General features: G+C 45.2%; 1 protein-coding gene across 1 annotated transcript in view; it reads left to right on the top strand.

Annotated features, from left to right (window-relative positions):
• Nucleotides 1-25,916, top strand: part of pbxip1b (pre-B-cell leukemia homeobox interacting protein 1b) — a gene marked incomplete at its 3' end in the record, with an annotated part of 48,713 nt that overhangs the window by 16,740 nt on the left and 6,057 nt on the right. Inside the window, exons 4-8 of the mRNA XM_084336728.1 lie at nucleotides 4,958-5,100; nucleotides 5,952-6,353; nucleotides 9,375-9,600; nucleotides 11,381-11,404; nucleotides 15,539-15,588. Of these exons, the coding sequence (XP_084192854.1) occupies nucleotides 4,958-5,100; nucleotides 5,952-6,353; nucleotides 9,375-9,600; nucleotides 11,381-11,404; nucleotides 15,539-15,588 (845 nt within the window). The remainder of the gene's footprint in view (nucleotides 1-4,957; nucleotides 5,101-5,951; nucleotides 6,354-9,374; nucleotides 9,601-11,380; nucleotides 11,405-15,538; nucleotides 15,589-25,916) is intronic.

Here is a 25,916-nt window from a genome sequence, read left to right as displayed (position 1 = left end):
CGCGGAATTAGTTATTATTAGTAAGACACAACATTTCCGTAGTAATTGACCACCAGACTCTCTCTTAAGGCATTAACTGGGTTAATTAATATAAATGTTATATTGTAACTGTCTAGTTACACATTGGTTCCGAAACATGTATGTTCCAGGCTGCAATTTTGAATCTGAGAGAGCTCCGGTCAGCGAAGCCGGCGCCGTTCGCGAATCGCGAACTTCATGTTTTGGGGCTATTCATCAGAAAACTCGGATCCCGATTCGGCTCCCATCCGTCGGGCAAGAACTGGCGGTTTTCAGCCTCTCTCTCTGGAGCTTAACGGAGTTTCGAGTTTGGGATTCACCGTGTTGAATGGGGCGTCTGAACTAAGCAAGGACCTCATGCGCATGCGCGGCGAAGAATGCGGAAGCGCCCTTGCACTCTTCCGCTGTCATTAAGCAACACGCAGGCGGGTCCTCTGAACTTGGCTTTGGTTTTGGTTTTGGGTTTTCTTTCTTCGGTGACATCACGAATCTTTCAGTCAGTATAGTTAGTTGATAATCTCAGTTGATATATGTGTCAAGTTTTAAACGCATTGGTGGTATATAAATATGTTTAAAAAAAAATAAAAAAAACGGGTGAGCAGCTCTGTCACATGTGACTTACTCCATGGACGGGCTATTCCTGAAGTCAAAAAAAATAAATAAAAACATACATTTGATTTTAAAAATTGATATTCGAATTGTGTGAAATGTGTTTATTTAAAAAAATGTTTTTTTTTATTTTTTTTTACATTAACCCATTCTTCACCATTGACGGATTAAAGGCCAACCTTCATGTTGTATTTTTGTTCAATAAACAATGTGGACTAGGCCAACGGTGACTTTCATGACGAAGGAAAAAAAAGTATTGAAATTGACCCAGTTTTAGCGTTTTTATCAAACATTTTGTCTGCCCAACACAATCACCACGCACGTGGATATTTTAATCAATGGTTCATAACGTGCGCGTGTAATCGAAATGATGTCGTCACAACAGGTGCAGGGCACCAGGGGGCTCACCAGGGGGCTCTGAGAGTCACACACAGCTAGTGGCAGGCACTGCAGGCAGAGAGCCTTGCTACTACTAGCCGAATGAAAATGTATCTGTTTCACCTAACAACACTATTGCTCCGTGATCCATCTCTAAAGCGAACCACTATTTGTAAAAGCCACAACCACGTTACCATATTTGTAATAATGTAAATCATTGTGTCGTTGTACATATTGTGTATACACCGTTAGAAGCTAACATAGCTTAGCTTGGTAGCTATTGTGCTAACAACATATCCCGACGTCCGGCTCGCTGGCCGGCATGAACGCCCGACACAAAATGGTTCTCTCCTCTCTGTACACCCCCGTCCCCACGGGTACCCTGCCGGGGAGCCCATGGACGCGACAACGGCGGCAGCCGTAGGGTGCTCGAGCCCGCCGTAACGCTAGTGGTACACGATAGCTATGAGCTAACTAACGCTACAGGCTCAAACACCCTACGGCCGCCACTGTTGTCGCGTCCACAAGCTCCCCGGCAGGACACCCGCGAGAACGGGGGCACACAAAGAGGAGAGAACCACCCCAAATCGAGCACTCCGCGGTTGTTGTTAGCACAATAGTAGCCCACTGTGATGCACCGAGTGGGCCACCATTGATCAACATGCAGCGACGTGTAGCTTACATGATGCGTGTGCAGTGCTTTGCCACACAGGTCTGAGAAGAGGACCTGCACATGATTTTATTCGTTTCCCAAACTCCTCTACATGCCCCGATCTCAAATGGTTCACGACAGTAGACATAATGCTAACGTTAGCCAGCGCCATATATCAAGTAGTACTATGACCCGGACGGGCATAAGGCATACGTTTCCTGAAGTGACGTCACGGCCGTGCTAGCGTCTGATAAGCTTTTAGATTTGCTCGTGCATGTTATTCGTGCGTGGACCTTTTTAACCATTTCTGAGTGAAATTTCCGGCGTCAAATGGAAAAAAATAAATAATTAAATTAGATACCAATGATGTAAACTACCCATAATTGCAGAGTAGGGTTTAACCTGGAGGTTGGGCTTTAAGCCGCCATTCCTCGCCATGCTTAATCTACCAATGACGGATTACGCCATCATCGAGATCAATATTTCAAATTTCTGTCATGGCATTCATATTTCACCGATGGATCCTTGACGGGTGCTGTGGATCTCCACTCAACTCTCCAACAGTTCAATATCGCCACCTGGTGGCCGATCGGCCAACCGGAAGTGGGGAAGTGGGGCCGGAAGTGCTTGGTGTCCCCCCTATTCCGTCCGCCACTCGCTATCGCTCCCGGGGCTCCATCTCGACACACTGGATAATCGATCGGTTGCCATAACTCAATAAACAACGTTATTTGGACGTATATAGTATTATACAACCCGGAAATGGTTCATCTAGATCAGTGGTGCCCAACCAGTCGATCGCGATCGACAGGTAGATCGCGGGCTGATTTCAAGTAGATCTTGATTAATAAAATTCGATTATAATTTTTTTTTTTTTTTTTGCTAAATCAACTTCCTCTCCTTGTTAACTACAACAAGCAATGCTGTTTGTTATTTAAGATGAGGTCGGACTCGGCACTGACAGATTTGTGTTCATTATGCTGCTTTTATAAAGCCTCAAATGACGGCTTACAATATACAATTTTGGCTGGTAGCTCTCGGGCTAGGTGGTAAATAAAAAAGTAGATCTTGGTTCAAAAAAGGTTGGGCACCCCTGATCTAGATCAACATCCCATAATAGCGAACTTTTTGCTCCACGCTGATCACCCAACGGTAAGAGGAAGCTGCGGTGAGTTTTAGCGTTTTTGATTATTATTATCCATACAAACTGCTATGATCAATACTACATGATTCATTTAACGTTGGTCATTGCATTATAAACGACCCCCCCCCCCCCCCCCCCCCCCCCCCTCCGGTCACCAGCAGATGATAAATCATGACGTTTAGGACCTTGTACAATTGAATTTTTTTATCTGACGTCAATCGCTAGCAAACTGCATTTGATGATGTAATATATGCATAAATGGCTATAACTCACGTTCTATGAATTACTGCAGAAAACGATAAAAACATATTTATACTCTGGACGGTATCTTAGTATGAATGTGTGAATGAAAAAGTAAAACGTTCCTACACCCTGAACAATAGCTAATCGATGTTGAATGGGCCATAGTAATGTCAATTTAGCAATACAATTTAAAAAGTTATAGCCCTGCAAAGTAGGTGAACATCTCAATAGACAAATAGAGCTGGCAGAGGATGGTATAAGAAGGGTACAATGCCTGGCGAAGAATGGGTTAACTCATTGGACGCCACGGATTAGCCTCATCCTGTAGTACCGCCACCTCTGTAAATGGTGGGAGTCGCTCACCTTGTTTGCAGGGCTATAACTATTTAAATATTATAGCTATATATGCAATACTATGGCCCATTTGACATCGAATGTATATCGTTCAAGACGTGAAAAAATAATATTTTTTCCATCCATACATTGCCATTTTATACCGTGGTGAATATAAGTATGGTTTTAGAGCGGCTTAGGGTAATTCCTGGGAGGCTAGTATTAGGCCGTGACGCATCCATTGGCATTTCGTCCCTATACACGCTACAATTAAAAATTAAAATGCATATGATCGGTATATTTTGTTCCATCATGCATGCATGAAAGGGGAGGGGGGTCGTTTCTTAATAATTGTTGATTGTCAATAACGGCATTCGTTAGTACAACAGCATACGCTGATCAGGGCGATGGCTATGAAAACAATGCACAACCAAGCTGAAATTGCTCTTACCTGTGGCCGATGAGATTCCAAAAAGAATATTCCAATTATTTGATTGCCATCTGCTAGATCGTATGTCCATTTGGCCCACGCCATAACCCCCCACAGCATAATGAATCGGGCGTCCCGAAAGCGATTCAATGCGATCGGGTATACCCCTCAGTTCAGGCTACTCGAAAACTCCGCCCGGAGGAATTTCAATGATACACAGAGTCATACACAGAATCACAAAGGAAGTGCGTCATTGGCCGCATACCACCAGGTGGTGGTATTGGACCTTTGCGATCGCAGACACATGGTACCACAGCATAATGGTACCACAGCCTTCCTGGATGATTCATGAATGGAAATAGCGAATAAAAGAAATAACGATCCAATAACGTGGCTGGCGTTATTCGATTGGCAGACAAACACGTATATATGCGTGAACGGCTCTGAATGAGTTAAACAAGACAACACAATACAGTAATAACAACAATAAACAGGATTTCACAGGACATAGTAACAACAACAATAACAATAACGACAATGGAAATAACAAACAAAATGTTTTAAAAATAGATATTTTTTTGATAATCGTCGAATATCATCCTTTTTTTTAGAAGGAATATTCAAATGTCACTTTTGGTCAATTTTGACAGCCCTAACACACACACACACACCTATACATATGTACCAAGAAGTACACAATATCCGTATTGTTGTAAATATCATCTCCTCCTGTGTGTGTGTGTGTGTGTGTGTGTGTGTGTGTGTGTGTGTGTGTGTGTGTGTGTGTGTGTGTGTGTGTGTGTGTGTGTGTGTGTGTGTGTGTGTGTGTGTGTGTGTGTGTGTGTGTGTGTGTGTGTGTGTGTGTGTGTGTGTGTGTGTGTGTGTGTGTGTGTGTGTGTGTGTGTGTGTGTGTGTGTGTGTGTGTGTGTGTGTGTGTGTGTGTGTGTGTGTGTGTGTGTGTGTGTGTGTGTGTGTGTGTGTGTGTGTGTGTGTGTGTGTGTGTGTGTGTGTGTGTGTGTGTGTGTGTGTGTGTGTGTGTGTGTGTGTGTGTGTGTGTGTGTGTGTGTGTGTGTGTGTGTGTGTGTGTGTGTGTGTGTGTGTGTGTGTGTGTGTGTGTGTGTGTGTGTGTGTGTGTGTGTGTGTGTGTTAGATGATGTAGCCAGTGGGGCAGAGAGTCGGCCGGAGGAGGCCGATGTGTCCAGGTTGACTGATCCAGGCAGTGGGGCAGAGAGTCAGCCGGAGGAGGGGGGCGATGTGTTTGTGGCATCTGTTGTCTCTGTGGAAGACCACCAGGTCAGACACCAACACGTCACGGTCCACCTCTGCCACTATCCAGTTCTATTCAGCCCCTGACTATGTGACACCCTGCAGAATATTAACCCTTATTACATGGCGTTTTCACATTCGCCGAAATGCTTGCTTGTGATTGGTCAATAGCCCCCCGACAGCGGTCATTATTTTTCAATAATGACCGCTGTTTTTTCAATAATGACCGCAGTGCGCAGCTGTTGGCAATCAAGCCCACATCAGTGCAGCAAATCAGACACACCTGCCGCGCACTGACAGCGGAGTGTCAGCGGAGCCAGAACAGAGGCTGCCCGCGATAATAATAATCACTTTATTTGGGCTGACAGAGCCACAGAACAACTGCGATTTGTCAAATGAATTAGGTATATTGTTAGTAAGTTAGCCATGTAATAAGCGGGATAATGTATAGCTTTACTCGGTCATTGTCGCAAAATAATTGACCTTCACTGACGTTTAAAACACCTCGCCGAAGCGGCTCGGTATTTTAAACTACGTGTCGGTCAATTATTTTGCGACAATGACCTCGTAGCCATACATTATCCCTTACATAACAGGTTAACCGTCTCCTTACATAACAGGTTAACCGTCTGTAGTGAAAGGGTTAACCTTCTGTAGTGTGGTAGTGAAATGGTTAACTGTCTGTAGTGTGGGAGTGAAATGGTTAACCTTATGTAGTGTGGTAGTGAAATGGTTAACTGTCTGTAGTGTGGTAGTGAAAGGGTTAACCGTCTGTAGTGTGGTAGTGAAAGGGTTAACCTTCTGTAGTGTGGTAGTTAAAGGGTTAACATTCTGTAGTGTGGTAGTGAAAGGGTTAACGCTGTGATTCCCGTCCTCAGGCAGCCGAGCGAACAACAGGGGAAGACACTGGGCCCGATGCTGCTCCTGACGCCCCCCTCACCCCCTCCCCTGTCGGTGATCTTCCCCCTCCGTTCTCCTTAGAGGTCCCAGCCTCCTCCCTCCTCGACAGCGATCCACACAGCCAATCGGAAGGCCTCCCCGAGGGCCCGGACCTGTCCGGCGCCGACCCCGATTCGTTCTCCGACTCCTACACCCACATAAGCCCCTCCCCCGAAGAGCCCCCCGCCTCACTGCTGACTACCGAGACTCTGGGACAGTTGGACCTCACACAGGAAGAGGAGGGACTTTTGCAGGAAGAAACTCCCTCTTTGCTAAATTGGGAGGGGCTAGTGCAGGAAGAGGAGGAGCCTGAGCTGTCTCAGAGTATGAAACTGAGTGTGGTGTAGTTGACTGTGTAGATTTAACTTGCTAATAGTAATAATGACATTAGTTGGCTTTGAAGGTCCCCTCCACTCAAACTTGTCTTTTCTACAGTTAACTAAGGCTGGGTATCATTCGAATACAGTGTCATTCGATACCAAATTTCAACGATTTTTTTTATACTTGATAGTATTGAAGCAATTCAATCGATACCATAAATGTATAGAATTTGAATACCCAGCCCTAAGTCAGGCTTAACTTTGACTGTACATGTTGTTTTTTGTGCATAACTTGTCACCAGAGCGCCCTTTTTACATTCTTCCACTGGGGGGGGGGGGGGGGGGGGGGGGGTTCTTTGTACTTCTTCAAAATCTGAGGCGCCTGTGTGACGCAGCTAATCCTGCCAACCTATCATGGTCACTATCGCCCAGCTGGCCACACAGGAAATGCTAAATGCTAATATGAAACTCGTATTATATAAGTTGATTGATACATCTCTATCCACAAAACCAATTGTTGTTATAACAAGATAGTGTGAGCTAACAAGCGTATCGTTTGGGTGAATCAAAGTTTTGGCGAACCGTTTGGGTGGAAAAAGAAAGTTAACCGGCTTGCGGGAAGACGTGGGGGGAGGGGAAGATGAATCCTTGCATTCTCTCTCAGTGAGGGCAGAGGTGTAGGGATGCTGCTGGGATGCTGCTTTCAATAGTTTAGAGAACATTCTTGGTGGAAAAATCACACCAAACTAATTGTTATTCAATATACAGTACAACACGTGTGGAGGGTATCCGGAAACAGTTTCACTATAGGTATCACTTCAGTATAGTTAGGGCTGCCACTAATTACTTAATCAAATGTTCTGTTGATTATTCTGATGATGAATCAAGTTAATCTGATAAAAAAAAATTCAATGAAACACTGCTTTATTAAAAAGCATTATAGCAAACGCATTCTAAATGTGGTGGGTTAATAGCCTTCACATCATCAAGAGGATTAAAAAAAAAAAAAATTGAGCAGTCGTACTTCTGAATGAAACTATTCTTATTTTGTATCCAGCAGACTAGACGCCTTGGAGCGCATCGCTGACATCAATGAAATGATTAGAAGCATCGAGGCAGTAAATTAGAATCAAGAGTTTTCAAATGAATGAAGTTGTATATCGGATCATCTCATCTGGCAAAGATCTGTAGGCTGTAGGTTCTGTGATTCCTCCAGTGTCTTGTGTTGGTGACTTTAGCGCTGCTTTGTTTTTTGTATAATGTACGGTATGTGTGTTTTTCTGGCACTAAGCTCTCTGTGTACTGTATGTTTGTGTTTGAAGTGTACTTGGTGGACCAGCTGGTTATGGACTTGTTCCATATATGGGCCAGGAAGTTGTCTGCACAGGCTGTGGCCGGTATGAGGAAGGGAGCATGATGTGACGGCAACATTTTAGCTGCATGACACCATCACCCGGCTAACCTCTAACCTTTCACTGCCATGTGTCGTTTTGGCCTGCAGTGCTTTGCCTCACTAGAGCACTGTGAAAGAACTACCATCGACGCTTCCATTTCTCCCTTGTAGCATAACTTCAGTATTTATTTGTCCTCTAAAACTTGGCATCTGAATGGATTCTTAACATTCATCGGACCATTTAATCTGAAATGCGAGTAGTTTGCACCCTCTCTCATATGCCCTATAAATATATAGTTGGTCCAAAATAACGGACTTGATTGCTGACCTTGTTTTATAGGGAGGTGTAGTCTGACGTCACTTTAGTTTCCCACGCGGTCCACCCGTATAGGGATTTATCATTCGGAAAATGTGTTATCGGCTATTGTAATAATTCTGCTTCATGAACATTGGCAAGCTTTCCATTTTTGCAAAATTAGTTCCCTTCGATCACTAACATTATTGTTTAAGCATTTTTGGTTGAAATAAAGTTAGTTATAAGGTTTTTAATTTGTCCTTAAAAAAGAATTACACTTACCAGTAGAACGCCTGTCGTTCACTGCTGTCGCCTAATACACGTCACGTGTAGTTTCTCAGTGTTTCTCAGTGAACGAAAACATAAGCGTTATTTTGCTACCTTTACGATTAATTGCAAATTCTTTCATGTTGAGCTATAGATTGTGGATGAATACACACAGACAGGTACACCGTGCCAATGTTCATGAGACCATTTAGAAATGGGTCCATTGGAAATACATTGCGATTTCAAGAGGGGTGGGCCGCGTGGGAAACAGCAATGATGTAACCACTACACCTCCCTATAGACCAGGGGTTCTCAAACTTTTTCATACCGTGACCCCATTTTATTTAGGATTTCTTTTAGGATTTCTTTTGGGGATCGCATAATTAAGGAATATCAAAATAAAAGCACACATTGTTGAACTTGATCATGCATTTTATTAGAAAATGTAATTACAGCACCATGTTATCAATACACATTTATAAAAACGAGGCATATTTAGCCAAAATATGTTGCCAGAACATAATTATAATTTCTTTTTATGTATTTATTTATTCTTCTTCTTTTTTCTCTCTTTTTTTTCCACTGTCACCTACCCACGACCCCAATTTGGGTCGCGACCCGTAGTTTGAGAACCACCGCTATAGACCTACGATTTAAGGCCTATTTGTGTAGTTTGGGGGAACATAATCAGACATGCCACAGAAGACTTAACTCCCCCTCCCTGCCCATGGGTTCGTGGTCTCACACACTGCAGCACTAGACACAAGATGCAGCTTTACAACCGCTGTGCTAGCTAACACTAGCTCCAGGGCAAATTTGTGCCTCGAAGGTCCTGTTAAAAATTATTAAAAATCATGCCAGAAAGAAACCCCAGTCTTATCAATACCTCAAAAGTAAGTGGCTCAATAATTTTCACTTTTGTACCTTCTGGGTATCTATGATTTCATAGTGGTCATGATGTTCTTGTTGTGTTTTTTTCCGGGGGTCTCTGTTGCTTACTGTCTTTACTTCTCAAGCTCCAGACACTCTGGCTTCAGAGGAGGTGGTGGAGGAGGAGGAGGAGAAGAAGGAGGTGGTGGTGGAGGAGGAGGAGGAGGAGAAGAAGGAGGCAGAGGCGGAGCCTGTGGTGCTGCTGAGGAGGAGGAGGAGCTCTCTGCTGGCGGCTCTGGAGCGTGCCGGGAGGCTGGAGCAGGAAGAGGAGGTCGAGGAGGAGTTCCATCTGCCTCAGCGGGGCGGAGAGAGCGGTTTCTCTGTGAACAAGTGCATCCTGGGAGTGGTCGTTCTGCTGGGCCTCGGGACCATCTTCCTCTCAGGTGAGCGTCACCGCAGTTACTGTTAAGATACCATCACCACGGTTACTGTTAAGATACCATCACCACGGTTACTGTTAAGATACCATCACCACGGTTACTGTTAAAGGAAAACTCCAACATTTTGGGAAATTAGCTTATTTAACATCTTCCCTGGAGTTAGACAAGAAGATACATACCTTTTTTGTCTCTGTGCGTGCATTTAGCTTTGGGAACAGTCGCTCCGTTAGCGTAGCTTAGCTTCATCACTGGAAGTGGGGGAGATCCGGAGCCTGACGTTCCCTTACACTGTATACAGTCACGAAATACACTCCAAATACAACTCCAAAACGTTCATGTAAACATGTTGTGACCTGTGTATTCACCACGTGGAGAAATAAAAAATAATTGAATTAGACAATTACGTTTTATAAGCAAATATACGCGGAACAATTTTTTGCCTAACCACTCCTCTCTGAGCGCAGTCAGTGATTTCAACGTGTCATCGTGATTGTTGACATTCTCATTCATTCAAAGGATCCGAACCGATTGAAGTTTATGGATACCATGACTTAAAATCCTCTCGATTAAAAGCCTCCCCAATTTAGAAAACAGTAATCCAATGGCTGGTATTGATATACTGCACGCTAACGGAGCTAACCAGCAACCGGACACTCAAGCAGATAACGAGAGCAATGACTTCCTTTCTGGGGGGTTTCAAAATAAAAGAGCGACGTCTATAGCAGCGGAATATGTTTATTTTGTACATTATCTAACGTTAACACAAACCTAAACTAACTTTAGGTTAGTTGTAACGTTAGTTTAGGTTCGTGTTAACGTTAGATAATGTACAAAATAAACGTATTCCGCTGCTATAGACGTCGCTCTTTTATTTTGAAACCCCCCAGAAAGGAAGTCATTATATTAGCTTTAGTGTCCGGTTAGCTTTAGTGTCCGGTTAGCTCCATTAGCGTGCAGTATATCAATACCAGCCATTGGATTACTGTTTTCTAAATTGGGGAGGCTTTTAATCGTCAAGGTAAGAGGATTTTAAGTCATGGTATCCATAAACTTCAATCGGTTCGGATCCTTTGAATGAATGAGAATGTCAACAATCACGACGACACGTTGAAATCACTGACTGCGCTCAGAGAGGAGTGGTTAGGCAAAAAATAGTTCAGAGTATATTTGCTTATAAAACGTAATTGTCTAATTCAATTATTTTTTATTTCTCCATGTGGTGAATACACAGGTCACAACATGTTTACATGAACGTTTTGGAGTTGTATTTGGAGTGCATTTCGTGACTGTATACAGTGTAAGGGAACGTCAGGCTCCGGATCTCCCCCACTTCCAGTGATGAAGCTCCGGATCTCCCCCACTTCCAGTGATGAAGCTAAGCTACGCTAACAGAGCGACTGTTCCCAAAGCTAAATGCACGGACAGAGACAAAAAAGGTATGTATCTTCTTGTCTAACTCCAGGGAAGATGTTAAATAAGCTAATTTCCCCAAATGTTGGAGTTTTCCTTTAAGATACCATCACCACGGTTACTGTTAAGATACCATCACCATGGTTACTGTTAAGATACCATCACCATGGTTACTGTTAAGATACCATCACCACGGTTACTGTTAAGATGCCATGGATATCCAGTATGCCTTTCTGTGTACCTCAGGTTTCTGGCTGTAACTTTGGTAAAGATGAACATGTATTGGGTGCATTTGTGCCTTTTAAGAGGAGAGTCTTCTAGTGTTGGTGACCAAGATGAGGTGTTCTGAGACTGAGGTGTGTTATGCCTACAGGTGTCTTCATGGACCTGGACAACGGTAGTGTGTGTTTGTGTGTGCGTGTGTGTGTAACAATGTGCATGTGTTTGAGGCTGGTGTCGTGTGTTACAATGTGCATGCATTTTAAGCTGGTGTGTGTAACAATGTGCATGCGTTTGAAGATGGTGTGTGTGTGTGACAATGGGCTTGCGTTTGAGGCTTGTGTGTCTGTGTGTGTGTGTGTGTGTGTGTGTGTGTGTGTGTGTGTGTGTGTGTGTGTGTGTGTGTGTGTGTGTGTGTGTGTGTGTGTGTGTGTGTGTGTGTGTGTGTGTGTGTGTGTGTAACAATGTGCATGCATTTGAGGCTTGTGCTTGTGTGTGTGTGTGTGTGTGTGTGTGTGTGTGTGTGTGTGTGTGTGTGTGTGTGTGGTATGTGTGTAACAATGTGCATGCATTTGAGGCTGGTGTGTGTGTGTAACAATGTGCATGCATTTGAGGCTGGTGTGTGTGTGTGTGTGTGTGTGTGTGTGTGTGTGTGCGCGTGTGTGTGTGTGTGACAATGTGCATGCATTTGAGGCTTGTGTGTGTGTGTGTGGTGTGTGTGTAACAATGAACAATGTGCATGCATTTGAAGTGTGTGAATGTGTGTGTGTGCGTGCGTGTGTGTGTGTGTGTGTGTGTGTGTGTGTGTGTGTGTGTGTGTGTGTGTGTGTGTGTCAGTGCATGTGAGCGGATCGGAGCGTGAGCGGCGCGGGGCGCGGAGCGGCCGGTTTTGACGTGAGCGAGGAGTGGGTTTTAAAATGAGTCGGCGCGACGTCCGGAGCGAGAGTTCTCCTCCGCTCCAATCCACTCCAGGCCGCTCACAGTGGTTTAACACTGATGTAATATATACATGCAGTACAATGTCAAAGCAACAGATGGCGATGTACAAACATGAAGGCCATTTTCAACCAATGAGAAGGGTGAACCTGTGATAGGCTGTTCGTTCAGGCTTTGTCACTGTAGAGACGCCCACACTCACTCCAGTTAGAAAAAGTATATCGACGCCATTGTTGTTGACGTTAGCTTACATGCTAACGTTAATGGCAGCGACCATAGCATTGTGGCTCGGCTAGCCTATCATCGCTTAATAGAGATAGTGAATGGATAAACAACGTTATTTAACATTGCAGAATGGCTACAATTACAATGCGGCTCAATACAAACAATTGTTAAGGGGCCCAGGGGGTGTAGACTGTTGTAGTTTGAGCTCATTTACACCATGCTCCAAAAAAAGAAGAAAAAAAACTGCCGAGCGATCTGGCGCAGGGAGCGGGGAGCGCTCGATTCAAGGTGAGCGGGGAGCGAGCGGAGAGCGACTTGGGGGCGGGGTCAACATGAGTGATTAGCGGAGCGGACCAAGCTTTAAAGAGCGAAGAGCGGATTTCTCGGCCGCGCCGATCCGCTCACGTGGTCTGGTGTGTGTGTAACAATGTGCATGCATTTGAGGCTTGTGTGTGTGTGTGGTGTGTGTGTAACAATGTTCATGCATTTGAAGCGTGTGTGTGTGTGTGACAATGTGTGTGTGTGTGTGTGTGTGTGTGTGTGTGTGTGTGTGTGTAACAATGTGCATGCATTTGAAGCGCGCGCGCGCGCACGCGCGTGTGTGTGTGTGTGTGTGTGTGTGTGTGTGTGTGTGTGTGACAATGTGCATGCATTTGAAGCGCGTGTGTGTGTGTGTATGTGTGTGTGTGTGTGTGTGTGTGTGTGTGTGTGTGTGACAATGTGCATGCATTTGAAGCGCGTGTGTGTGTGTATGTGTGTGTGTGTGTGTGTGTGACAATGTGCATGCATTTGAAGCGCGTGTGTGTGTGTGTGTATGTGTGTGTGTGTGTGTGTGTGTGTGTGTGACAATGTGCATGCATTTGAAGCGCGCGCGTGTGTGTGTGTGTGTGTGTGTGTGTGTGTGTGTGTGTGTGTGTGTGTGTGTGTGTGTGTGACAATGTGCATGCATTTTGAGGCTGGTGTGTGTGCAGCACATGAGAAAAAGGAAGGCTTTGCACCTGACACTTGCTTGTATCTTACCCAGGATGCACTGCACTAGGGGTGTCGCAATGAATCGAAATAAATCAATTACAAAATATAACTGATTTAAGAATTGTGGGTAGAATAATAGTTGGATGAATGGATTACTTGGATAATCATTAGTAGCAGCGCTACACTGCAGGCTTTAAAATAGCTGTTTGTGATTTCCATGCACTGTAAGATTTTCCACCTCTTGATTTCCAAGTCTGAGTGTCATCGAGCGGTCGTGTCTGAAAGCCCCTGATGTACAGAGTTCCAGTATAGTCTTCACTTTCTGATGGTTGAGTATAGGCATTCTTTTGGGTAGCCATTCAGTAATCTTAAAATAGCCGGATGTCTACTGTGTTCCTTGTTTTATTGAGTGTGGTTGGCATGGTTACTTCCAGGAGGTGGATTTACACTTTACTCCCTTATTTATTTATATATATATATATATTTTTTTTAAAACCCAAGCATAATGGAAGCGGTCAATATAAACCTCCATGCAGAAGACGGTGCTCCTTTCAGCGGTTTACTTGTTCATGACAAGAGGCGGAACAAACGCGCAACCTCCCTACTGCACAGTGGGAGCTGATTTCTTTACCTACTGGGTGAACCTACTGAACACCAGGTTCTAAAAGAGTGATTTCTTTACCTACTGGGTGAACCTACTGAACACCAGGTTCTAAGAGAGTGATTTATTTACCTACTGGGTGAACCTACTGAACACCAGGTTCTAAAAGAGTGATTTCTTTACCTACTGGGTGAACCTACTGAACACCAGGTTCTAAAAGAGTGATTTCTTTACCTACTGGGTGAACCTACTGAACACCAGGTTCTAAAAGAGTGATTTCTTTACCTACTGGGTGAACCTACTGAACACCAGGTTCTAAAAGAGTGATTTCTTTACCTACTGGGTGAACCTACTGAACACCAGGTTCTAAAAGAGTGATTTCTTTACCTACTGGGTGAACCTACTGAACACCAGGTTCTAAGAGAGTGATTTATTTACCTACTGGGTGAACCTACTGAACACCAGGTTCTAAAAGAGTGATTTCTTTACCTACTGGGTGAACCTACTGAACACCAGGTTCTAAGAGAGTGATGTCTTTACCTACTGGGTGAACCTACTGAACACCAGGTTCTAAGAGAGTGATTTATTTACCTACTGGGTGAACCTACTGAACACCAGGTTCTAAGAGAGTGATTTCTTTACCTACTGGGTGAACCTACTGAACACCAGGTTCTAAAAGAGTGATTTCTTTACCTACTGGGTGAACCTACTGAACACCAGGTTCTAAAAGAGTGATTTCTTTACCTACTGGGTGAACCTACTGAACACCAGGTTCTAAAAGAGTGATTTCTTTACCTACTGGGTGAACCTACTGAACACCAGGTTCTAAAAGAGTGATTTCTTTACCTACTGGGTGAACCTACTGAACACCAGGTTCTAAAAGAGTGATTTCTTTACCTACTGGGTGAACCTACTGAACACCAGGTTCTAAGAGAGTGATTTCTTTACCTACTGGGTGAACCTACTGAACACCAGGTTCTAAAAGAGTGATTTCTTTACCTACTGGGTGAACCTACTGAACACCAGGTTCTAAAAGAGTGATTTCTTTACCTACTGGGTGAACCTACTGAACACCAGGTTCTAAAAGAGTGATTTCTTTACCTACTGGGTGAACCTACTGAACACCAGATTCTAAAAGAGTGGGTAGTCGGGTTAGTAGCTTCTGTCTTGAAGATGTAGGTACTGAGGGATGTCAGACACAGCCCTCGTGTGACAGAAAGGCTTCATCTGTGGCTTGGTTTGTTGAACGTTTACTTCATGTACTCTCATACTTTAGTGCCCCCCCCCCCCCCCCCCCCCCCCCCCCCGTATTGTGTGTTGCCGTGTGAAGCGTTTTCATTAGGGATGTCCGATATTATCGGCCGTTATTGGGGGGAACACTGCATATATCGGTATCGGTTGATATCGGTATCGGAAATTAAGAGTTGGACAATATCGGTATATCGGATATCGGTAAAAAAGCCAATATCGAACATCCCTAGTTTTCATCTGTGTGCTTTTGCAGTGATGGGTTGTATTATGTGTCCTGGAGGGGGAGCTTTCTATCGTGTTTTTTTTATTCTATATTTCTCCACCCAGAGGGCGACTACGGTACGGAGGAGCTGCGAGATGCAGTACCAGTGAAAGAGGTCAGTCTCTTCCCAAGTCCTTCATTCATTTCTCCTTCCATCTGGTGTGTATCCTCTCCCCCTCTGTCCTTGACCTGATGAACCTTTAGCACTCTTCCATTTTCATCAACACACATCTGCTCACTTTCTTTTCTCATGGTAATGATGATGGTGATGAAATGGGTTTGGGTGTGTGCGAGTATGAGTGTGTGTGTGTGTGTGTGTGTGTGCGTGACTGCGTGTGCGAGTGTGTGTGTGTTTCCTTTTAACTTATTTACCCAGGGTAGGCCTGAGGCCTGAGGCCTGAGCACGGATACTCTTTTTCAGCAACACCCTCCTACATTCACACCTAGGAGCTGCCAAAGAGCTGCCCAGTAGATGTTGACCGTTTGGCCGATTAATCTGCCGAATATATATGACATTTTACAAACCATTGTTATTGGCTGAACTTGGCTCCGATATGATAGTGGCCGATGGCTGCGCAGCCTCCACAGGGCCCTATTCCCCGTACCTGGTTCAACTAAGTCGATCAAAAGTCCCATTATCCAGATTAAATTAACCCGATGTTTGAATCCGCGATTTCCCTGTTCCTCGAACACTGATTCAGTCTCGTTAATTCGAACCAGACTTGATACTCAGGATAATTGCGCACGGCCACCTCACCTGAAAAGACAGCAGGTGTCGATCGCAGAAATCCTGATTTTCTAACGGCATTGATTGATTGATTGATTTAAAACTTTATTAAAAGATTGCAGAATGGGTACAATACAGTACGGCTCAATAGCCTCGCTGACAAGTTAAATGCATAATCTATAGGCTAATTGTAAGTCCCTCATTACCCCAACCAATCAGATTATATTTCTTTAAATGTGCCTGCTGGAGGGCGCCCCAGTGGGCGACACGGCCGACCCGGGTTCGATTCCCGAACCCGTCGTTATTTGCAGAATGTCTTCCCCCCACTCTGTCTCCCATTCCTCCTCTGTCTCTCTCTACTGGACTGCCCAGTAGAAATAAAGCGATAAAACGCCAAAAAGAAAATCTTAAAAATAAAAAAAATTTGCCTGCTGGCCAGGCTTGCAGTGCTGGTAGGACGCCGTCCTAGTAGTTCACTGAGGCAGAAGTACGCGCAATCGGATGTGCATGCGCGCACACAAAAATGCGTTCACAATTGTCACTGGACTCACTTATCACCTAGACGTTGCATAATAATAGGATACCGATAGCATAACAAAGAAGAGAAGAGACAAACCAAAATACAAGCCCTGTACCAATTGGTGGGGGTTTGCTTGATCTGTGGTCCCGACTGGAAGGATGAGACATTAAGTTGTGCTTCAGAAGGAAACTGTCCTTCTGTAAACTAAGTTACATTGTTAATTTAGTTTGTATTTACTTTTCTAGTTTAAGTTAATTCAATTAAAGAAATTGTAACTACAATTACATTTAAAACATTGTTATGCATAATAATCATCTGTTCTGTGTGCAAGCGAGGGAACATGTATGCGCGTGCACGTGGCATCTAGGCAGTTCCCATATTACGACTGCACCACTGCTGCTGGCAGTAGGTAATGGAATGAATAATCGAATGAGATCTTGCTAGCGAAAATAATTAGTTAAACTCGTTCAGAATAAGTAAATACAAACAAGCCCAAAGAGTATCTAATTGATACGAATTAATAGATACTTATGAGGATATCTGTACTGTATGCGCTCTGCTTAGGTATCATGTACTTTATATATAAATACATGGTTCCCAAAGTTTTCAAGGCTCGACCCCCGAAATAAGAGAGGCTTGGAGGGAGCTACAGTTTCAGGTTTTATTTTCGGACATCATCCATACATGCATTGAATTGATTAACCTTTGGTTTATACCAGTGACACCAGTCATGTTAATCACCTTCTTGTTCATCATCAGATAACACTAACGTTAGGTTATGACTATAACCAAGTTCTGTTAGTTAGGGGCGATGCTTGGCATCGCCTTCTGCACTATCTCGCGTACGTGCACGCGTACTGAATAAACCACAAATGTACCTCTAATACCAGTATTAGTCTGACCACACCCCTCATCAGCTTACCTTCATAAGCAGGTGTGTGGTCACCTGCTCTCCTCCTTCCCAAGCTTTCACCACAAGGTGAGGACAAGGGCTGCAGCGGCGTCCGATGCCAAGCATCGCCCCTAACTAACAGAACTTGGTTATAGTCATAACCTAACGTTCTGTATCGTTAGTGGCTTAGCTTGGCATCGCCTTCTGCACAAGGGAGGCCAAGCGGAGCCACTTGGCTGACAAATACACCCCGCTGACAGCCCCCCAAAACCATCAGAACAGGGAGGGCCGAGCCCCCCCGACCCCCCCTAATGGAGGGTAGCCCCCCTATTAGGGACGTCACGGGAGGGCGACGGACCCGACCGTGCGAAGAGGCACTCAAGCAACTCAACGCACAGGGTGAGCAGACCGTGGCTTGACCCACGACTACACACACGCACAACCCGCATGCCACCCGGGAACGAACGGAGGAACAACCTCGTTACTGCCCCCAGAATCACGGGGTCAAGGGCAAACCCAACCCCGTGGCAAGGCCGTAGCAGCGGAGCACGAAGGAAGACCCAGACCCACCAAAAGGACTGGACTCCCTGGAATGGGGGCCCGGAGAAGTCCATGATGCCAGCATCAAGACCCCACCAGGTGGGCACGTAGTGCCCCGCCCCCCACATCGCCAGCGTATTCGGACAAAGGCCCCTCAGTTACTGCACCTGGTATTCCCAGGCGGAACCAACCAGGCCAGTAAGCCGAGCGGGCCCCGTCCCCCCAATAGTACACCGCCTGGCACACTGACCCTGCAGAATAGGCAGTCAGCATGGCCGTAAGCACACAAAAAAGGTTAACCAACGGAAGCAGGCAGCGCACCGGGGAAAAACCAGGCAACAGGCTGTTAACCCTAGCCTGGAGACTGCGGACGAGACAGGCGCCAGAGGGGACAGCTGAACACAGCCGCCCCGGCGGAAGGAGCGTAAGCTGGCGGTGTTGCATGACCAAGCCTCCATTTAACAACCCCCACCCAGAGGGGTCGAGGCAGAGAAGGCTGACACGATTGGCAGACGTCATGAACGTGCAGGGGCACCCTCAACCGGTGAACCCGGGAGTTGACACTGCTCCAACACACCAGGGAACCAACCACCTCGGTGTTACCCAATGCGGTGGTTGTTCCTATAACCCCTCAAGAAAAAACTCCAAAACACACCTGCGGGTATACACCGGCTATACCGCAGTACAAGTGTTTCAGTTTCCAAAAAGGGTTAACCCAGGCCTACGGGTCGCAAACATCACTTCGGACCGGGCCTGGCGGTACGGGAAGCACAGGGTCACCAGAGGAGGTCAAAAAACCACCCCCACAGGCCCCTCTTCGCCATGCGTGAGAGAGGAGCGAAAAACAATGGAGAACCAGCCCCTAAGCACACCGTACCTGGTATTCCCCGGCGGTCTCCCAACCAAGTACTAACCAGGACCAACCTGTGTAGCGGCCGAGATCCGACGAGATCGAGCGCGTACAGAATGGCATGGCTGTAAGCCATGACGACAGTGCTGAGTAAAAACATACCCAACCAGGGTCTCCATAGCGCTTAACCCTGTGACACCCAGACCGACCTGGCATTTTTCCCCCTGAAAAAAGCCCAAGTCCCTCAGGGTACCAGAACAGCAGATCTGCATCCCCGGCGGACAACGGGTTCAACTGATCTGGACCAGCGTGACCAGAACCAGTCCCGTGCCCTAACCACGCCGACATGCCCCAGGAAAAGGGCAGATATGCGTGTTGATCTTAACATGAAAAGAAGGCGCCACCCAGACGTCGGGACGAACCGCGCCTGGTGGCCCACCCCAAGGGCGTGAGACCCCACTACATATGTTCAGATCCATCCCGTCATCATCCCCCAGACATGAACGAGGATCCGTCGACAACCCACCCAGGTCATGGGATGTGGTCGCCGGAAGAGGAAAAACCCCCATCTCAGTTGCTTTATAAAAACGCTGTTTCAACCACAAGCAACTAAGGCGTGCCAGTCAATCGCCTGTTTACAGCGAGCTAGCACTATACGTGCGTCGGGACACACCCCCATCAATGAACAGGCTATTTAGACCTGCCATTGAATCCCCAAGGCGCCCAGGGGAACGACAAGAGGGGTGTGACACTCCCTAACTCCAACACTTCTGGAATAGAAAGAAGGAAGCATCAACAGTATGTATCCCAGTCTACACAGCCGGGGTAAAAAATGTTCACATTTTTACATCCCACCACCCTCCCATAGGAAAGAGACGGGGATCCCCAGAGAGACTTCCCACGCGAGCTGTACAGATTGAAAAGAATATATTGCACCTTGAGCCATGTAAAAAACTGGTTTTAGGGCCTCCGGGGAAGAGGCACCGAACCCATACACACTCAATAAACGAATTGAATCGAATATACATACAATAGAAAAGGACCCTTCTAGAGGGTCCACTCACTTTGACAATCTGAGGAGGAAGGCTCTGTACTCTGATGGAGGCTTCCTCACATGGATCACATGGAAGAAGGAGTCCGAACTCACAGAAGGCCTGAGTAGGCGCTTGGTGAGGAGGAGCCCTGACCACCCCCCCTGAAAACAGATCCATCACATGGACCTGAACAGCACGCGGAAGTCCTACCAACAGAGACGCGCACGGTGACGTACTCTATGGCGGGGGAATTCCTGCGGTGCACACGCCCAATATACCAGGCCGTGGGACCAGGAACTCCCTCCCCCCCCCCCCCCCCCCCCCCCCCCGTAACGTGCCGAACCGCCACGTGACGGGAACCTTGAAGGACAGGGGGTGTACCCCTGACCGACAGAACAACGGGGAGAGGAAAGGTTACCAGTTCACCCCTTTACGACCCCACACCCATGATACGACGTAACGACAAAAAGAGAATATGACACAGTCATAGTCAACCCTATGAAGCGTTTCACAGCTCCACACAGCGCACGAGCTAACCTGCTATCTGATTTTTACTAAGGAAAAACACAGAATAGAGAGGGCTCTAAGAACCCCGGTCCAACATACACATGTGCTTCTGTGGTCAGTACAACCCAGTTGTAGGTCACATGACACACACAACCCATCATCATCACAATGAGAGAATACATCATTCTTGATTAGTATCGACCACAGGCCTTGCCAAGCACACATGACAGCAACCAAACCAATTTCCCTTTAGGAAATAAGTTTCTCCAGCAGATTTAGCACAACCTCAGCAATCAAGCTGAGAGTTACATCGTATCCCTACCACACAAAAGACACAATTAATGCACAACATGTCTGATAGGAGGTGATAAAGTCCCCAGGGAACCGGGGGGGGAAAAACACAATCCTCCTATTTTACCCTCAATACGGCCAGTTAAAACAGGAAAACCTGTTAATGTGTGAACTCACTGTCCATTGTCATTACAGTCTGAGAAAGAACATTCTTTTACTCACTCATCACCAAGCATAGCTTCATAGGTTAGTTGCCTTAGTAGTGAGTACACGGTACACATAAACACCATGATGTTTCTCACACAACAACCAGATCAATACATCACGACCTGCACAGAGAAGCTACTGCCAGTGACAAAAACAGCTCACACACAACCCGCAACGTATCTCAAATGCATTGCAACAACACACGTTTTGGGAAAAAAACACCGTCATTCACAATACATTTAGCAAGGTAAAACCAGAAGACGTGTTATGAGGGTCTGGCCAACCCCGTACCTGCCCGGAACGCAGATCAGCGAAGTGCAGTCATAAGCCACCGTAGAACACAGCCCTCTTTGTTGACGCAATCCCCGTCTAGGCTCAGGCAGGGTTGACGAACATCCCCTGTCAAAGATGACGTCGTGGTCAAGAGTGTAAAACATGTTAAAAATCAAAGCACGTTCAACAGAATAGCATCAAGCTAACGGCTGCTCCAACCATTCGGGTGCTATCGCTTCCGCTCGCGAGACGCCGATCTACGACGCACGCGATCAGGAGCGAGCTCCCGGCGGCGCGCGAGAAGCCTAAGCTACCCCGCGCCAGGCCACCGACCGGCTAACCGTAAGCTATGAACATGTAAACAATGACATAACACTCACCCAGACAGGCCGCCGTTCTGAACCCTCCTCACTTTTTAAGAGAAAAGAAAAAACAAGACGTCAACACCGCTTCACAACGGTGACATTAACACGTCCGGCGGAATCAGCACAGTACCAACTGGCCTGTATAGCTGACTTTGAACATGAATCTGCCGCTATCGCACATTACATGCACATATCCCCTCGTGAAGGAATACTCTCATTTGGATATGAAAGATGGGGTCTTAACACGGTGACAGAGAGAATCCACTCGTCCAGAACACACAGGGATCACCAGTGTCAATGGTCGCGGCCCACTAGTTAAAACTATAATGGTCGCCAGACCAAGGCCTTCTGTCGCCTAGACGGCTAAACAAAGGACCCTAGCCTGGGGCCGGTTTCCATAAACTTTGTCTAGTAGCCCCCATAGCACTAACAGACAAGTGGAGCCCGCCAGCAAACACTACTCACCCAACCTGGAACGCACCGCTCCTCACAACAGCGGCATGTCCGACAGTTCAGCTGTGGCCTGACAGGTTTCACCCCAACAAACACAGCAAGGAACTGCAGTTGAGAAGCATGCAGCGGCGTGCTCCCAATACGAAAACCGGTGGAGGGTTTGTAGAATGATCATCATCTTCTAGACACTCCAGTACGAAGACAATATCGCCGTATTTTCTCGAAAATAGTGAGAGAGAAAATAAAGATATGATGTCAACGTATCCTTGTTTCCCAAGCTGTTCCTAATCCAATTTCTTCCATCATGGTGTCAAGTGTGGGGATCTACCGAGGCACCTCTTCCTTGTGGTGAAAGCGAGAAGGAGGAGAGCAGGTGACCACACACCTGCTTATGAAGGTAAGCTGATGAGGGGTGTGGTCAGACTAATACTGGTATTAGAGGTACATTTGTGGTTTATTCAGTACGCGTGCACGTACGCGAGATAGTGCAGAAGGCGATGCCAAGCTAAGCCACTAACGATACAGAACAGTGCTTGAACAGATAAATGCATTTTCTCAAATGCATTCATCAAAACGTCAAAGGCTTGCAATTGCTCATTAATTTTTCAAGTCACGTCCACGTCATCAAATCAAACAGCGCATCTCTTCAAACATTTTAATCCCAGTTACAATATCACAATTGAATTCAACAATCCACATATTTAGATTCGTCGTAATTCATATCCACAATCCACGCATGAAGACTTCAATTTATGCTTGAATGAAACTAAATCCAGGCGCTCCGTTAAACATCCACAGCGGAGAATATGAAAGAAATCAGAGCCAAACGAGCGATAGGTTTCATTCATTAAAAACATCCCCGCAGGATTCACATTTGCAATACTGCGCGTTATTAAAATAACCACATAATGTGTATATCGCACCTCGCCGTATATATAACGTGCATTATTTAGGACAAAGTAAATTTAGTATCAGCATTTTAGGTCTATTATTTTACATTTCAAAAGCCCCCTCTAGAAAAACGAAGCACAAAAACATAATTCAGAATGGTATAATGGGATCTAGACTGTGAGAATTATTTCAGGAAGCGAGCTGGCATTTCTTTGCGAGGGTGTGGCCATGGTTTATCCAGCTAACTGAACTAAACTCTGCCCTCGACCAGGTTCAAACTGTTTGATCTGTTGTCATAGTGATTTAGAAAATCGCACGTCGGGGAACGGAAAGGTCTGGCTTAAGTCAAGCTATGCTGAAAAATATTCGGCTAACTCAGTTAGCCAGGTACGAGGAACAGGGCCCTGGTCACGATGGGGCGTACGTCACTGTTTTGCATGGAGGATACACTAAGTCAAGGTAATGTCGTATTTAAATGAAAGTTAAAGATATTGATATTCTTTAACTCACTCAATAATAGACCCATTCACTTTGTATAATATATGCAAATCATCACCCCCTCCCTGCCCCCACATGTCAGTCAGACAGTCTGACTCCCTATCATCATTTAAATCACAACTAAAAACCCATCTGTTTAAACTTGCATACTCACTGTAACCTGTGTCACTGTTCTATACCCCCTGCTGTTTGTTTGTTTTGTTATTTTAACTTCACTGTTTTATACTTCCTGTTGTTTGTTTTGTTTTTAACCTCGACTTTTAACTGCCTTGCTTTGTTTTTATGATCTGTAAGGTGACCTTGGGTGTCGTGAAAGGCACCCCCCAAATTAAATGTATTATTATTATTATTATTATTATTATTATTATTATAAGACAGCTTTATGTGTACATTTATCATGAGCATGATAAGGTTATAGTATGGCATCATTAATGCATTCTGCAGACTGATTTACTGCTGCTCTGCTGGAAGCATGCCGTCTCTGTTTTGCTAGCAGCTGTAAGCGTAGGGGCCAATGGCCATAATTTCAGGGCCACTTTTGCTGAAAATATCTGTGTGTGTGTGATTGACTCCTGATAATAATCTAAACAAAGACACAGAGTGACAGTTACCATCTTCCTGGACTCTTACTTTTGAAACAGCACTGTGCAATATTATATTACACCTACTGTAGACCTCAGTATATTTTTTACTGTATTTATTTACTGTATTTTTTATTCCATTTTTATTCAATTTTTTTCTACTCTTATCTTAGGCAATTTGATTTGTTTTGTTATTCTTATTCGTGACCTGTTCTGTCTAAATGTTTAATGTTGAGCGATTTGCAGTGTCAAATTTCCCTCGGGATAATAAAAGTATTTCTATTCTATTCTATTCTATTCATACTTTTGGTAACTGCTGTACGGTAACATTACAGATATGCAGCAGTCATAAATGCGCAACAGGCTTTAAATTAACGTTCCAAAATAATCCAACCACGCAACTAATCATCCATTCATGAAATGAAATCGCATACTTTAGGATCCCCCGGGAATATGCAGGAACATTAATGGTGTAAGAGTGGCATTTAACAATGTTAACGGGACGCGCAACAGAAGTAGGCCTAGTAATCCTTATCCTGGCCAGTTCAAGTCAAGCCAAGTCAAGAGTTTTATTTGTCACGGCATACAAGTATACAATGAAATGCGGGGGGTCTTGCCCGAAACTATTGTGCAAATACAATAGTAATATATAATAAGAATCCAATAGAACGACATTGTGCAATAAAACAAGTAAACAAAGTAGGGCATATCGGTATATGTACATGAGTTATTTACAGAGCATGGTAGGACATGCTATGGTCCTGTGGTAGTGCAATACACTGTTAGCTACGGATGAGGCACTGGGTCTTTATGTACACTGCTATACAGTACAGTTCAGCCAAGTGGTGCATTGTAAATAGAACATTATTCCAACCATGCAATTCACTAAATCGCATGTATCCATATCTTGTGTCTTGATAGCAGGCTGCTGCCAGCTTTTCAACTAAAAGATTAAAGACTGTAGGACACACATCCCTGTGTTACTAACGTGACAACTAACGCATTATCACATCACCACCGGTTTGAGCAATTTTTAGGTCCGTGGGCTTGAGAGCCGAGGTGGGAGGGGCTAGTGGGGGAAAGAGGGAGAGGGAGAGAGAAAAGTTTTCTTGTTTCTTACATTTTTCCAAATAAATAAATATGGTAATATATAAATAACTAGGTTGTACATGTCCCACATTCACCAATAAAAAAAAGTATTGTAAAATAAAAAATTTCTAATCGACTTTCCCCTGCTCATATCGGCCTTTAACTATCCATCAGTCAACCTCTACTGCCCAGCTAAGGGAGTGGCATTGTTCATCAAATAGTATTGAGTTTGAGTGTTGCACTCTGAGTGCATAGTAGTATAGACATGTTAGCATGATAGGTAATAGTATAAGTATAGTAGCATAGTAGTAGGGTACATAATAGTAAAAAGACAGTAAGAAGGTTCCTTTTTTTTCAGATATTGTTTTAAGAGGTGTGTTTTTAGTCGACGACGGAAAATTGGCCGGGTTTCAGCTGTCCTGACTGTGGTGGGGAGTTTGCTCCACCATTGTGGAGCGAGGACTGAGAATAGCCTGCTTCGCTCTGATGACCCCCCAGGACCCCTGATAGGAGTGGGCCTGAGGCGGCCAGAAGATGCAGAGCGCAGGGGTCTTGAGGGTGTGTAGTTAGAGACCATTGACCGAAGATAGGAGGGAGCCATTCTCCTTGCTGCACGGTATGCCAGCTCAAGGACCCTGAAGCAGATTTGTGTGGCAATGGGAAGCCAGTGCAGCTCTCCAAGAAGTGGGGTAATGTGGGTTGAATTTGGTAGATTGGAGATCAGG

Source organism: Notolepis coatsorum (assembly GCF_963971535.1).
Source record: "Notolepis coatsorum genome assembly, chromosome: 19".
In the NCBI taxonomy this organism is placed as follows: Eukaryota; Metazoa; Chordata; class Actinopteri; order Aulopiformes; family Paralepididae; genus Notolepis; species Notolepis coatsorum.
Note: the sequence above shows the minus strand (reverse complement) of the source record. Positions and strands in the feature narration are given on the sequence as shown.